Raw genomic sequence first — 16,949 nt, 5'->3', positions numbered from 1 at the left:
AAGGAATAGCAGGACTGCTGATTGGGTGAGATGAAGAGGAGTGGGAGGAGGCTCATGTGGAGCATTAAGGCCAGTGGGCCAATGGCCTGTTTCTGTGCTGTAAAGACTTTGTAAACTTTGAAAGATAGTAGTATTTTTCTTAGATGGGAGGGTGGCGAGGCTGGGGAAACACTATCACTGGCTGTTTATCTACTGCAAGCATAACTCCATTAAATACTCATCGACAGCATAGACTAATTTTCAGTGGTACGGGGAAAAGCTGGGGGTGTGGGATAAATTGGACAGCTCTTTCAAAGAGCTGGCACAGGCACAACAGGCAGAATGGCCTCTTCTCACTATCAGGTTAATTCCCACTACAGGAGGCCCCCAAGTCTGCTGCCTAAATCCCATCGTGAACCCATTTGAAGGAGCTCACCACTGATGGCCAGGCATTTCTATGAAGTAGGGAACATGTGCTAAATGACACAGATGTCAGCTTGGCTCATTGGGGGCATGTCAACTCAGAGATCTCAAACAGTGGGCTCAAAAGCAACCACTGCAAGGACTAATCTAAGTGCACACCTCAGTGCAGTACAGAGGGAGTGCTGCACTGTTGGGAGGTGCCGTCTTACGTAAAAGATCAGACTGCAGAAGAGGAGCATGTTCTCCCAATGTCCTAGTGAGCGCACACCCACATACACAATCAACCACCACTAAAAACCAATGAACTGGCTGCCCATCTCAACTGAAGTTTGTGGACCCTTGCTGTACACATATTGATTCCTGGGATGAGAGGGTTGTCCTATGAGGAGAGATGGAGTAGACTGGCCCTATATTCTCTAGACTTTAGGAGAATGAAAAGTGATCGCGTTGAAATGTATAAAACTCTTAGAGGGATTGACAGAGTAGAGGCTGGGAGACCGTTTCCTCTGGCTGGAGAGGCTAGAACTAGGGGTCATAGTCTCAGGATAAGGGGTCGACCATTTAGGACCAAGATGAGGAGAAATGTCTTCATTCAAAGGCTTTGAATCATTGGAATTCTCTACCCCAGAGGGTTATGGATGCTCAGTCATTGTGCATAGTCAAGACAGAGATCAACAGACTTTTTGATACGAGGGGAGTCAAGGGATATGGGTATATGACAGGAAAGTGGAGTTGAGGTAGATGATCAGCCATGATCTTATTGAATGGCAGAGCAGGCTCAAAGGGCAGCATGGTTTACTCCTGCTCCTATTTCTTATGTTCTTATATAACTAACTTGACTTCAAAAGTAGCTTATTGGACAAGATGCTCTTTGGAATCATGTGATATGGTGTTGCATCGATTTCTGGTTCTGCAATGGAAAGAAATATACAGTACAGCTGCCAGGTCAAGAGGGTAATCAATTACTGCAAGGCGGGAAACTACATGTGATCTCCTGGAATGGTTTTGACCGCTTGAGGGGGGTCGAGCAGGAATTTTCCCAAATTGTTTTCCCTTATTATTGGTTCTGGGGTTTTTCTGTCTTTGTCCTTTCCCAGGAGATTATACGACTGCGGGGAGTGGGGAATGTGTCTGGCACGATGCTCTGGCCATCATGAGGTGTGGAATAGGCTTGATGGACCAGCTCATCTATTCCTGCCTGTCAATTTTGTATGGGATAATAGTATATAATAATCGAGGTGTTTTATATGGGATTGTTTCAACTGGCAAACGTATTCACCAAGGAGAAGGACTTGGTGGATGATGAGCCTTGGGAAGGGAGTGCAGATAGTCTCAGTCATCTCATTATCAAAAAGGAGGTGGTGTTGGGTGTCTTGCAAAGCATTAAGGTAGATAAGTCCCCAGGGCCTGATGGGATCTACCCTAGAATACTGAGGGAGGCAAGGGAAGAAATTGCTGGGGCCTTGACAGAAATCTTTGCATCCTCATTGGCTACAGGTGAGGTCCCAGAGGACTGGAGAATAGCCAATGTTGTTCCTTTGTTTAAGAAGGGTGGTAAGGATAATCCAGGAAATTATAGGCCGGTGAGCCTTACGTCAGTGGTAGGGAAACTATTAGAGAGGATCCTTCGGGACAGGATTTACTCCCATTTGGAAACAAACGAACTTATTAGCGAGAGACAGCATGGTTTTGTGAAGGGGAGGTCGAGTCTTACTAATTTGATTCAAGTTTTTTTGAGGAAGTGCCGAAGATGATTGATGAGGGAAGGGCGGTGGATGTTATCTATATGGACTTTAGTAAAGCCTTTGACAAGGTCCCTCATGGCAGACCAGTGGAAAAGGTGAAGTCACACGGGATCAGAGGTGAGCTGGCAAAATGGATACAGAACTGGCTCAGTCATAGAAGACAGAGGGTAACAGTGGATGGGTGTTTTTCTGAATGGAGGGATGTGACTAGTGGTGTTCCGCACGGATCAGTGCTGGGACCTTTGCTGTTTGTAGTATATATAAATGATTTGGAGGAAAATGTAGCTGGTCTGATTAGTAAGTTTGCGGACGACACAAAGGTTGGTGGAGTTGCGGATAATGACGAGGATTGTCAGAGGATACAGATCGGTTGGAGACTTGGGCAGAGAAATGGCAGATGGAGTTTAATCCGGACAAATGTGAGGTAATGCATTTTGGAAGGTCTAATGCAGGTGGGAGGTATACAGTAAATGGCAGAATCCTTAGGAGTATTGACAGGCAGAGAGATCTGGGCGTACAGGTCCACAGGTCACTGAAAGTGGCAACGCAGGTGGATAAGGTAGTCAAGAAGGCATACGGCATGCTTGCCTTCATCGGTCGGGGCATAGAGTATAAAAATTGGCAAATCATGTTGTAGCTGTACAGAACCTTAGTTAGGCCACACTTAGAATATTGCGTGCAATTCTGGTCGCCACACTACCAGAAGGACGTGGAGGCTTTGGAGAGGGTACAGAGGAGGTTTACCAGGATGTTGCCTGGTCTGGAGGGCATTAGCTATGAGGAGAGGTTGAAAAAACTCAGATTGTTTTCACTGGAACGACGGAGGTGGAGGGGCGACATGATAGAGGTTTACAAAGTTATGAGCGGCATGGACAGAGTGGATAGTCAGAAGCTTTTTCCCAGGGTGGAAGAGTCAGTTACTAGGGGACATAGGTTTAAGGTGCGAGGGGCAAAGTTTAGAGGGGATGTGCGAGGCAGGTTTTTTTTTTTTACACAGAGGGTGGTGAGTGCCTGGAACTTGCTGCCAGGGGAGGTGGTGGAAGCAGATAAGATAGCAACGTTTAAGAGACATCTTGACAAATATATGAATAGGAAGGGAATAGAGGGATACGGGCCCCGGAAGTGCAGAAGGTGTTAGTTTAGGCAGGCATCAAGATCGGCGCAGGCTTGGAAGGCCAAATGGCCTGTTCCTGTGCTGTTCTTTGTTTAGCAGGAGGGTCAGTAACCAAAGGACACAGATTTAAAATAATTGGCAAAAGAATCACAGGAGAGATGAGAAAGTTTTTATGCAGCGAGTTGTGGTGATCTGGAATGCGCTGTCTGAAAGGGCGGTGGAAGCAGATTCAATAGTAACTTTCAAAAGGAAACTGGATAAATACTTGAACTGGAAAACTTTGCAGGGCTATGGGGAAAGCAGAGAAGTAGGACTAATTGGATAGTTCTTTCAAAGAGCCAGCACAGGCACAATGGGTCAAATAGCCTCCTTCTGTGCTATATGATTCTATATTGTGAATTTTACATAATATCAGTTATCAAGAGAGCTGCTATGAATTAGTACACATCGAATAAAATGATTTACCACACAGCACTGCATTACAGGTGTGAGAGAATGAGTAAAGTGCTTACGCATGTGTGATTTATCTTTCGTCATGGCAGCAACAGCATCCTCATGTGTAGCAAAATGTACGTCTGCTTCTCCAGTGGCTTTTCCATCAGGACCATATTCCACAATAATCCGGACTGGTCTCAATGGCTGGAAGAACTAGAAAAGAAACACAGTTTCACAGTACTATCTCCCGAGAGGCTTGTTAACGTAACCCTCCCATGCAAGACTGACAAGATGACTGACAGTTTACAGCACATTTTAAAAAAGGATATATATATATACATAAAATTAACACTCTTGCAGCCTCTCTCTCTGTAGCTCCTTATTTCAGCAGGGGGCTTTAAGACATCAGCCTCTCAGTGTATGCAATCTCACCCTCTGTATTTATTTCACTGCATTACACACTGCCTTATTAATTCTACACTATTACTATTCAAAGTGACCATATAGAAATAAAATTATGTTGGAATCACCACCTCACTTAGCGAGTTGATTTATTTTCCTCTAATGGATTATCTCCAAAATCTTACTAGGAATCATCTGTGTCTCACCTTGTAACACTCTCACCCGAGTCAGAAAGCTGTGGGTTCAAGTCCCACTTGAGGGACTTGAGCACAAAATCCAGGCTGACACTCCCAGTGCAGTACTGAGGGAGTGCTGATCCAGGCTGACACTCCCAGTGCAGTACTGAGGGAGTGCTGATCCAGGCTGACACTCCCAGTGCAGTACTGAGGGAGTGCTGATCCAGGCTGACACTCCCAGTGCAGTACTGAGGGAGTGCTGATCCAGGCTGACACTCCCAGTGCAGTACTGAGGGAGTGCTGATCCAGGCTGACACTCCCAGTGCAGTACTGAGGGAGTGCTGATCCAGGCTGACACTCCCAGTGCAGTACTGAGGGAGTGCTGATCCAGGCTGACACTCCCAGTGCAGTACTGAGGGAGTGCTGATCCAGGCTGACACTCCCAGTGCAGTACTGAGGGAGTGCTGATCCAGACAGACACTCCCAGTGCAGTACTGGGGGAGTGCTGATCCAGACTGACACTCCCAGTGCATTACTGAGGGAGTGCTGATCCAGACTGACAGCCAGTGCTGTACTGGGGGAGTGCTGATCCAGGCTGACATTCCCAGTGCAGTACTGGGGGAGTGCTGATCCAGGCTGACGCTCCCAGTGCAGTACTGAGGGAGTGCTGATCCAGGCTGACACTACCAGTGCAGTACTGAGGGAGTGCTGATCCAGGCTGACACTCCCAGTGCAGTACTGAGGGAGTGCTGTACAGGCTGACACTTCCAGTGCAGTACTGGGGGAGTGCTGATCCAGACTGACACCCAGTGCAGTACCGGGGGAGTGCTGATCCAGGCTGACATTCCCAGTGCAGTACCGGGGGAGTGCTGATCCAGGCTGACACTCCCAGTGCAGTACCGGGGGAGTGCTGATCCAGGCTGACACTCCCAGTGCAGTACTGGGGGAGTGCTGATCCAGGCTGACACTCCCAGTGCAGTACTGGGGGAGTGCTGATCCAGGCTGACACTCCCAGTGCAGTACTGGGGGAGTGCTGATCCAGGCTGACACTCCCAGTGCAGTACTGGGGGAGTGCTGATCCAGGCTGACACTCCCAGTGCAGTACTGGGGGAGTGCTGATCCAGGCTGACACTCCCAGTGTATTACTGAGGGAGTGCTGATCCAGACTGACACTCCCAGTGCATTACTGAGTGAGTGCTGATCCAGACTGACACTCCCAGTGCATTACTGAGTGAGTGCTGATCCAGACTGACACTCCCAGTGCATTACTGAGTGAGTGCTGATCCAGACTGACACTCCCAGTGCAGGACTGAGGGAGTGCTGATCCAGACTGACACTCCCAGTGCAGGACTGAGGGAGTGCTGATCCAGACTGACACTCCCAGTGCAGGACTGAGGGAGTGCTGATCCAGACTGACACTCCCAGTGCAGTACTGAGGGAGTGCTGATCCAGACTGACACTCCCAGTGCAGTACTGAGGGAGTGCTGATCCAGACTGACACTCCCAGTGCAGTACTGAGGGAGTGCTGATCCAGACTGACACTCCCAGTGCAGTACTGAGGGAGTGCTGATCCAGACTGACACTCCCAGTGCAGTACTGAGGGAGTGCTGATCCAGACTGACACTCCCAGTGCAGTACTGAGGGAGTGCTGATCCAGACTGACACTCCCAGTGCAGTACTGAGGGAGTGCTGATCCAGACTGACACTCCCAGTGCAGTACTGAGGGAGTGCTGATCCAGACTGACACTCCCAGTGCAGTACTGAGGGAGTGCTGATCCAGACTGACACTCCCAGTGCAGTACTGAGGGAGTGCTGATCCAGACTGACACTCCCAGTGCAGTACTGAGGGAGTGCTGATCCAGACTGACACTCCCAGTGCAGTACTGAGGGAGTGCTGATCCAGACTGACACTCCCAGTGCAGTACTGAGGGAGTGCTGATCCAGACTGACACTCCCAGTGCAGTACTGAGAGAGTGCTGATCCAGACTGACACTCCCAGTGCAGTACTGAGGGAGTGCTGATCCAGACTGACACTCCCAGTGCAGTACTGAGGGAGTGCTGATCCAGACTGACACTCCCAGTGCAGTACTGAGGGAGTGCTGATCCAGACTGACACTCCCAGTGCAGTACTGAGGGAGTGCTGATCCAGACTGACACTCCCAGTGCAGTACTGAGGGAGTGCTGATCCAGACTGACACTCCCAGTGCAGTACTGAGGGAGTGCTGATCCAGACTGACACTCCCAGTGCAGTACTGAGGGAGTGCTGATCCAGACTGACACTCCCAGTGCAGTACTGAGGGAGTGCTGATCCAGACTGACACTCCCAGTGCAGTACTGAGGGAGTGCTGATCCAGACTGACACTCCCAGTGCAGTACTGAGGGAGTGCTGATCCAGACTGACACTCCCAGTGCAGTACTGAGGGAGTGCTGATCCAGACTGACACTCCCAGTGCAGTACTGAGGGAGTGCTGATCCAGACTGACACTCCCAGTGCAGTACTGAGGGAGTGCTGATCCAGACTGACACTCCCAGTGCAGTACTGAGGGAGTGCTGGAACATCAGAGGTGCCGTCTTTCAGATGAGACATTAAATGGAGGCCCTGTCTGTCCTCTCAGGTGGATGTAAAAGATCCCATTGTTTTGAAGAGCAGAGGAGTTCTGCCTGGCGTCCTTGACAATAAAGGCCTGCTGCCCGACCTGAACCCAGCGGGGCCCGACAACATGTGTCGGGTCAGGTTGCACTTCCAGGTTCGGCATTCGGGCTCAGGTCGGGCCGGACCAGATCGGACACGCTCTATCACCACCTCAGCTAAGAGACTCTAATGCTAAATTTACTTTTTGGACTTTAAAGGTGGTTTTGTTACAGTTACTTTAAGCTTGTGCAGGTAAGGAACAAAGTGAAAAACGGAAGGTAAGTTAACTGATGGTCTGGTCGGGTGGGACGCGGAAAAAATGGAAGGACTCGGGCCGGGTTGGGCTGGGACTCGGATGGGGTTCTGTCGGGCTTGGGTGGGGTCTCATTTGCAGACTCAAGCAGGCCTTTATTTGACAATATTTATCCCTCAACCAACATCACTAAAAACTGATTATCTGGCCATAACCTAAGGCAACAGACTGGGACACAGGCTGGGAGTTCACTTTGCTTTTCACCGTCCATTTTATGCCGTTTTGATATTCTGTGACGTATAAATATGTCCATGTTGTTTTTGTTAATTGTGCTATAGCAGCGCTGGACACTACAGATACCTAGCTTGGCTGGTGAACGAAGGGTTAAGTTTTAAAACTTAGAAAGTCTGTGCAATCAATCAGGGCTGGGAGGTGTCCAGATCCACAGCTGGCAAGAAAAGCTTGTAGCAGTGGCGGGAGTTTTAGATGCCACCGGGTTGTGGGGCTGGGGCTTAACAACAGGAATCGCAAGGTGCAAATATCTTGAACTGCCTGAAATAGCCTGTAATACAGTTTCAGCGGCGCCTTCATAGTTGCCGTTTGTGGTGATGACAAACTGTTTGAACCATTCATGCAATATAAGCAGTTATCTAGGATAAGGATGGTGTGAGTGGTAGGGGACTGTACCACTCCGTTTACTAAGTTAAACAGAGATAAACATAGTCATGATGCAGATATGTTGCTATTAATTGATTGGAAGTGCGTGATGGGGTAAGTGTTACAGATTTATAATTTTTTTTTTTAATGAACAAGACCAACACTTACTTTCACAACATCCTGTCCATTAACACGAAATGGGAGGCCCCTCATATGTACATTATGCACTTCAGATCTTTGAACACAGTGATTAGATTCCAAATCATTTGTAGATAGCTGCACTATTAAAAAGAAGTCACAATTCTGTTTAAAACAATTACCAATTGAACATCAACAATGAAATGACAAACATTTTCAAAATGTAGCTGGTTCCACACTGCAAACTACTTAACATATCACATGCACCATATCCGAGGGTAGAGGCAGTATGTAGCCAAATGGTATGTTAACCTTTATTACAAAGTGATTGTAGTATAAGAGTATGGAAGTCTTACCACAATTGTATAGGGCCTTAGTTGGACCACATCTGGAATACTCTGCACAGTTTTGATCTCCTTACCTAGAGAAGCCATAGAGGGAGTGCAACAAAGGTTGACTAGAATGATTCCTGGGATGTGAGTGTAGTCCTATGAGGAGAAATTGAAAAGACTAGGCCTATAGCCCCAGAATTTAGAAGAATGAAAGGGGTTTGACAGGACGGGTGCTGGGAGGATGTTTCCCCCGGCTGGGGAATCTAGAACTAGGGGTCATAGTAGTCTCAGAATAAAGCGTCAGCCATTTAGAATTGAGATGGAGAAATTTCTTTAAAGGGTTTGAAACTTTGGAATTCTCTACCCCAGCAGGCTGTGGGATGCTCAGTCATTGAGCATATTCAAGACAGAGATCGATGGATTTTTGGGCACCAAGAGAATCAAGGCAGGAAAGTGAAATTGAGGTAGACGATCAGCCATGATCGTATTGAATGGCGCAGCGGGCTCAATGGGCTGTATGGTCTATCCCTGCTCCTGTTTATTTTCTTATTTAAGTCATAAGTTGAAACAAGACGACGAGAAAGTCTTCATGCAGCGTTAAACCTAAATTCAGATATTCCAATCTCTCACAAAATGGCAGAAATATAGGAACCATTACACAGGCCCAGTTTATTCAGTAAACCTGTAAAGCAAAACTAAGTCTGTATTTGTACCCTGGTATCTTATGACACCAAGTACAAACAGGAGGAGGCTATTCAGCCCCTCGAGCCTATTCCACCATTCAACTACCTAGACCATGGCTGATCTGTATCTTAATTGCATTTAACACCTTGGTTCCGTGTTCTTTAATACCCTTGCGCAACAAAAACAAAACACAAATGGAACAGAATGTGGGCAGACTATTCCGATATTTTCTTATTCAAACACACCACGATTAGTTAATTTGTGCCAACATCACTGCATCTGACTGACTTCTCATATCTTTACTGACCAAACTGATCAAGAAAAGGTTAAAAACTCTTGTTGTTGCATAAAATATTAAGATAAACAGATGCCAGGGAGGTATGTCAAGGTTGCAATCTAATCTCAGATGCCAAGAATGCTTTAGCATGTTGATAAGGTTTTCGGAACCCCACTGAATAACTCACTGGCTTGCCATCGTTAACAGCATATTATTTTTTTCCAGTTAGCTTATTAACATTCCTTACCATTCTGGACTCTCTCTTCTATAACCCCATTGTTACTGTTAGCTACGGTACTGCTTTCATCATTTGTTACGATTTCCTGTGCGGTGGGACATCGAGACAGCTTCTTTGACGGGCGGATGTACAAACGGAAATCATTCTTGTTGCTCCGGAATATCTCAATGTACCTAACCAAAAAAAAAACAGAAACACAGTATGGATATAATGCAGAACCAGTGGTGCTCACAAAATGCTAAAGTGATGCTTTCTTTGTAATGTAGTTATCTGCAATCACCACTCTTTTTCGTTCAGTTCTTTTGTTTGATGTCATCCTTACCGGTAAATTAATCACCACTTTCTGTCTACCTGTCCTTGACACTTCTGCTGCATACTCCAAAAGAAAGATTTACTACTTAAGAAATAGGAGCAGGAGTAGGCCATCTTGCCCCTCGAGCCTGCTCCACCATTCAATAAGTTCATGGCTTATATGATTGTGGCCTTAACTCCGCTGTTCTGCCTTCCCCCCATAACTCTAGACTCCCTTGTGGATCAAAAATCTGTCTAACTCAGACCTGAATATATTCAATGACACAGCCTCCATATCTCTCTGGGAAAGAGAATTCAGAAGATTAATGACCCTGAGACAAAAAAATTCCTCCTCATCTCCATCTTAAAAGGGAGACCCCTTATTTTGAAACTGTGTCCCCTAGTTCTAGATTCCCCCACGAGGGGAAACATCGTCTCAGCATCTACTCTGTCAAGCCCCCTCAATCTTATATGTTTCAATAAGATCACCTCTCATTCCTCTAAACTCCATTGAGTATAGGCCCAACCTGCTCAACATTTCCTCATAAGACAACCCCTTCATCCCAGGAATCAACCTAGTAAAACTTCTCTGAACTGCTTCCAATGTAAGTATATCCCTCCTTAAATAAGGAGACCAAAAGTGTACACAGTAAGTAGGGTCAGTGCTGTGGAACAGCAAAGGGATTTAGAAGTACAGGCTTACAGAACAGTAAAGGCAGCACCACGGGTTGATAAGGCTGTTAAAAAATCTAATAAAATTCTAGGTCTTGTCTCAACAGGTGTAGAATATAAAAGCCAAGAGGTAACAGTACGCCTATGTGAAACCTTAATAAGACCCCAGTGAGAGTACTGTGTGCAGTATTGGGCTCACACTGTAGGAAGGATACAGGCTTTAAAGCACCGATTCACTAGAATGCTGCCTGTATGAGGAAGTACAAATACAAGGACGGACTCGAACAACCAAGATTACTGGATGATATGACAGAAATATTTAAAATTCCGAAAGGATGGGACAAGACAGATAGAAGCAGACTGTTTCCAGTAGTTGCAGGGTCAAGAACAAGGAGCCAGAAATGTGAGATTAAACGTGAGAGATTTAGAACGTAGGGCAGAAGAAGCCTCTTCTCACAGAGAGCTGAGAGACTGCAGAATTCACTTCAAGAGTAGTGTGTACACAATTGCATATAACTTACAGCACAGAAACAGGCCATTTGGCCCAACTGGTCTATGTCTCCACAATAGTCTCTTCACACTCTACTTCACCTCACCCTATTAGCATATCCTTTTATTCCTTCGTCCCTGATGTGCTAATCTAGTTTTCTTTAAGTGGATCTGTGTTATTTGCCACAACCACACCCTGTGGTAGTAAATTCCATATTCTTGCCCCTCTCTGGGTAAAGAAATTTCTCCTCAATTCCCTATTAGATTTTAGCAGTGACTATGTATGTGTATACAAATGTTGCAACTAATTTGCATGGAGCAGGGCCGCTAGAACAGAAATGCGCCGATTTACACGCCATCCTGACATGGAGACATATTGCGGCTCCTTCATCATTGCTCAGTAACAGCAATGAGCTGCTCTAGTCCATAAATGGGGCTTGAACTCACAACCATCCAACTCAGGCAGTAAATATTAACTCTGAGCTAATGATATTTGATCACCTGTCCCAACTACCTGAGGTACAGTAAATTAAAGGCCTGTTACCCGACCCGAACCCAACGGGACCCACCGACAAGTTGGGGTTGGGTCAGGTCGCTCTTCCGGGCCCGGCTTTCGGGCTCGGGTCGGGTCGGGGCCAGGTCCAGGTTGGACACACAGTATTAACTGGACTTGAAAGGTTGTTTTAAAAGATAAAGATTAGAGCCACGAAGTCAGTGATTGTTTGGTCATGAGTTAAACAGAAACCCATGGTCTCAGTTGTGCCCAGACAGGTTCTGCCACACTCTACCAGTATCTGTATTGCTTAAAATAAACACAGCAATTGCCCGAAGGCTCAGAAAATATTATACATTACTTGGACTCCTGCTTTACAGGTTGAAATACCTGATGCAAGCTTATCCAGTGAGCAGCTGAGATGCAGAGACCAGGAAGATCCTGAGCGATTAATTATGATAAAATATACAGCATTTATATAAAAAATATAAAATGATCACTGTCAGGACTCTAGTTTACACACATATAATACAGTACTAGAGTCCTGACAGTGATCATTTTATATTGTTATATTTATATAGCAACTTTCATGATCTCAGGATGTCACAAAGCACTTTACAGTCAATTAAGTCCTTTCTGAGGTGTAGGCCCTGTTATGTAGAAAACGGGGCAGCCAAACATACATCCTACAAACAGCCATGAGAATAATGACCAGATAATCTGTTGATTGAGGGATAAATATTGGCCAGGACGCTGGTGAGAACCTCTTCTTCTCATCTTCAAAGCTGCTTTACACTTAATCTATCATAGGAGGGAGTGAATAACTCAAAAAACCAACAGTGGAATTAATCATGTGCAGCCTTTATACATCTGTGCAAACTTGCTGTGTTGAAATTGGCTGTCCCGCTTTTCTACACAAGAGTGACCACACTTCTGAAGTAACTCATTGGATGTGAAGCAATCTGGGCGTGAAAGGCACAATTTAGTTACAAATTTTTTCTTATGTTTTTACTTGATCAACTCATGTTGATAAGACAGCAAAAAGCCACACAATTCAGACAACCCAGGAGAGTTAAGACTGTTTTGCCTGAATTGCTAAAAAGAGGAAATTTGTTTACTAACTAGCAATTCTGCCATTCCTTGCTCTCTTGCCAAAAATTGAGACAAGGAATTACAGGATGTTTATGTGCCTTCAATTCCCCAAGCCATGAGTTTCCAACTTTGGACAGGATATTAGTGGAGATAACAAGTTTAATCCACTCATTTCCCCATATGGAAAAGTTAACAGCATTTTTTTGATGCGATTTTCTAAGGTGGTTTCAGATCCTGCTGTATGTTTCCAGTATTTTCTCTTCCTACTTCAGATTCACCAACACTTCTCTTCCAAGAATTCCCCACCTTGAAGACGTTCAGGATATCCATTAGTCTCTTTTACCTCGATCTATAATATCTTCCAGTTCTGATGACAGTTCAGCAACCCGAAACAGTTAATTCTGTTACTCTCTCTCTCTCTCTACAGATCCTGTGTGACCCAGAGTGTTTTCCAGTATTTTCTGTTTTTATTTCATATAAGCTTGTACATCTAGTGCTTGCATCAATATTGCTTAGCTAACTGCCAGTAGATACCCAAGCATGAATCTTTCTTAGGATATTACTTCCTCTCCCCAACAAGCTGACACAGCCTCTGCCTCTCACTAATTAAATAAGTCAAACTATTGATTAACTGGTCGCTCAATTCATTTGTCTGTGGGACCTTGCTGTTCGCGAACTAGCTGCAGTGTTTGTCTACTAAAACATTGATTACACTTCAAAACAAAAAAGATTCATGTGTTGTTTGAAAAAAGCTGTAGAACGCCCTGAGAACAGGAAACCATTCTATCTAAAGTGCAATTTCATTCTTTCAATTTTAAGCAAACACATACCTGGACCCTATCATTTCTCGGTCTTTTGCCAGGGCCTGCTCTGCGATTTCCTGAGACGAAAACTGAACAAAAGCGTCTCCTGTATTTCTGCCACGGTGATCTGTTGTTATAGTCACACCGTCTTCTACAATCTCCAGACCTGCAGTTAATGACATTAAGAAAAGAAACCGTCCCTCAAAATCATGAGTAGACAGCACAGTGACACAAACCGTAAGCCATTGAATGGCTGATGTAAAAAGGTTACGACACCCTCCTTTCACCTCTGGAACCTGCCCAGACTGACAATTTGAAGATCTCTGTTGGCTGCAAGGGATGCAAGCAAAGTGAACCTGGACACTCTCAAGCCAGTTCCTAGTGGGAACATAGCCCACAACTGTATAGTTCAAGTAAATTGGCACTAGGTTCCGTGAGGATAGCAGCTTCTCACAGGTGTGCTGGAGGGGTACTGAGACTGAGCCTGACTGTGCTGTTGGGAATTGGAGAGGGGATTTTAATCTGCATCCAACCCTAAACACGCACAATTTGAGACTGGTTGACAGCAACAGCGGGTGCCAAAATTAGAAAAACATTCTCCAGCATGTAATAAGCAGAATATTAAGTGTTCCGAAGAAGGGTCACTGACCCGAAACGTTAACTCTGCTTCTCTTTCCACAGATGCTGCCAGACCTGCTGAGTGGTTCCAGCATTTCTTGTTTTTATTTCAGATTTCCAGCATCCGCAGTATTTTGCTTTTATATTAGAATATTAATTGGACTGGAAGTACAGAAAGATAATATGGATGCCTCTGTACTGTACAATAAATGTACAGTTTATAATATAATTAATCCATATCCCATGTCTTTCTTCAATCTTTCCAAAGGCACATCACAGGAACTTGTAGTGAGATGAGGCTCGATATGAATGGTTCAGCTGTTTTATTTTAAGCCAGGTGGGAAAATATAGGTCAGCATTTATGATCAGATTCAGTTATTTCAATCAAATTGTCCTCACATAATTAAAGGAAATAAAAATGCTGCACTCCTCTAGATCGTCTTACTTAAACAGAATAACTCCCCTTCATTCTCCTGTCTCGCAACGCTTGAAAGCTTTCAAACCCCTTCTTCTCTTTTATCTCTCATTTCACAACCAAGAGATGGAAGAGGTTTCTAACAAAATGGGTGTGAAGTAGAAAACACACTTTTACTTTTAAAAAAATACACATTAAGATAATATTTTCTGTAGGGGAAAAATGGCCACAACATCCAGAATCACAGTACTGTCCAATGGACAAGGAGCAGCAGTCAACCTCAAAAACACAATCAGCCAATGACAGCTTTATGATCTGGAATGCATACTGCCATAAAAGGCGCAGAAGCAGATTCAATAGTAACGTTCAAAGAGTAATTGGACAAATACTTGAAAAAGAAATAATTTACAGGTCTACGGGCAAAGGATACTAGGACTAATTGGATAGCTCTTTCAAGGAGCTGCCACAGGCACAAGGGGCCAAATGGCCTCCTTCTGTGCTATCATTCTATGACAGGGATGTCCACAAAGGGTACTGAACATAAAGAATGAAGACAGTGACCAACACGTCAAGAACTGACAAGTGCACTTAGAAAATGTCAACAAACCAGCAAAGAAATTATGAATATCCTCCGTGGTGCAGCTAAATGGCAGACCTCTCAGGCGCACAACACTGCCGTCAGTCAGTTCCTTTTCACTAGAATGGAGACGCTTCAGAAGGATGTCCACGTCACTGTTGCTTAGCTCGAACACTAAGGCAATTGAGATAAAAAGTTCAATTATTAACTTTTTCATGTGGGTAATACACTAATATAATTTTCTCCACTCTGTGTGCTTTTCAGTTCCCTCTCAACATTTCTCCCTTTTGATCAGTTTTGTTTTCCCTACTTCACCCCAGAAAAAGGTAACATGTCCCCCAGACTCTGCTCCATGGTTGGCTTTGAGGAGAGCAACAGAGAGAGGACGGTGTTCAGCACTTCCCCTACAGCCACACAGCTGAGATAAGGAACTAGGGAGGAGCCAAGGCGTGGTAAAAAGGCACTTATGCTTTTGCTCTAACCAGTTATAGTATGTTACAGAGCAACTTGCATTTACATAGCACCTTTAACATAGTTAAATGTCCCAAGACACTTCACAGGAGCATAGACAAAATTTAACATCGAGCCACATAAAGAGATATTAGGACAGGTGACCTAAAGCTTGGTCAAAGAGGTGGGTTTTAAGGAGAGTCTTAAAGGAGGAGAGAGGTGGTGAGGTTTAGGGAGGGCATCCCAGAGCTTAGGAGCCTAGATGGCTGAAGGCACAGCCACCAATGGTGGGGTGATGGAAATCTATACACAGAACAGTCTGATTAAACAGCAACAAAACCTGCCTGTGCTACTAAAACAAACCCAACTGTTTGGAAGAAAATTAGTTTGACTGATTATTCCTCAGATTCAGGAGGACTATCAGTGCAGTGCTTCGCTCATGCTCACAGACATACAGTGGCATGTTTGGTTTTAAAACTGAAATCCCCACTGAAATACAGCAGCTAGCTATGAGAAAGAGGGCAACAGAAAGGAGGGCACAATAAAACAGTGAAGTAGGCAAAGCATCAAAGCAACTCATTTCAGTGCTTACCTATCTGCACTAACATTGCAGCGATTCTGAAACACATATTAAAGATAGTGTCATGGGTTACAGGCTATTTGATAGTTTACATGATAAGCTGCCACTTGTTGGGAATGTGAACCAATCACTTTCCCTGGTGTTGACTAAATATCAATGACACTGGCAGAAATGTATTTTGGAATAAAAACAAGAAATGCTGGAAATACTCAGCAGGTCTGGCAACATCTGTGGAGAGAGAAGCAGAGTTAACGTTTCAGGTCAGTGACCCTTCTTCAGAACTGCAGATGCAGGAAATCTGAAATAGAAACAGAAAATGCTGGAAATCCTCAGCAGTTCAGGCAGCTTTTGTAGACGTCTCTCTACAGATTTGCCTTGCCTGCTGAGCATTTCCAGCATTTTCTGTTTATATTTCAAACATCATACATGTCTGGCTGTATATTGCTGGGAAACAGACTGCTTTGCATTCCATAGCAAGGTGACTTTCAGTGACTCTACTTGGATCCATAGGAAAACCAGCACAAATAAGCCAGTCGGTCCATCAAATCTCTGCTGGCCTTTCTCCCCGTGTGCCACCTACTATAATCCCGAAGGGCTGCTTTTTGGAGCCATGACTAACACTAAGATTTAATTGTAATTTGCACCTTACAGCAACTTGATCCAAGTCCACAAAATCTGAAGATTATATCAGCTACTAAGACAAAAACAGGTTCTATTTCAATTGGCAGAGTTGCTAAGAATTAAGCTTTTAAAAACATATTTTGCATGTGGTTCCCATTGAACGTGTAAAAGCATCACATGACAGGTTCTTCTGGACATGTATACAGGACAGGAGTGTGTTTATAATCGCCAATAACAATTTATACAAGTCAGCAACTACAAAAGCACTTCACCTCCCATCTCTTCCTCTCTTCAGAGACTCCAGGGGACTGTAGATCCAATCTCTCCCTCCCACTCCCCAGGGAGAGGGAGCAGCAAACAGCA

The 16,949-nt window shown here is 44.8% G+C and overlaps 1 protein-coding gene across 1 annotated transcript in view; it reads right to left on the bottom strand.

The window, feature by feature from the left end:
• LOC137377185 (G-rich sequence factor 1-like) overlaps positions 1 to 16,949 on the bottom strand; it is a 28,583-nt gene that overhangs the window by 3,142 nt on the left and 8,492 nt on the right. The window contains exons 4-8 of the mRNA XM_068046628.1: positions 14,966 to 15,109; positions 13,353 to 13,491; positions 9,495 to 9,658; positions 7,985 to 8,097; positions 3,774 to 3,909 (exon numbers count right to left, since the gene is read on the bottom strand). Coding sequence (XP_067902729.1) covers positions 3,774 to 3,909; positions 7,985 to 8,097; positions 9,495 to 9,658; positions 13,353 to 13,491; positions 14,966 to 15,109 — 696 coding nt within the window. The remainder of the gene's footprint in view (positions 1 to 3,773; positions 3,910 to 7,984; positions 8,098 to 9,494; positions 9,659 to 13,352; positions 13,492 to 14,965; positions 15,110 to 16,949) is intronic.

This window comes from Heterodontus francisci, chromosome 1 (assembly GCF_036365525.1).
Source record: "Heterodontus francisci isolate sHetFra1 chromosome 1, sHetFra1.hap1, whole genome shotgun sequence".
NCBI classification, from domain to species: Eukaryota; Metazoa; Chordata; class Chondrichthyes; order Heterodontiformes; family Heterodontidae; genus Heterodontus; species Heterodontus francisci.
This window is presented reverse-complemented; position numbering and strand designations above follow the sequence as displayed.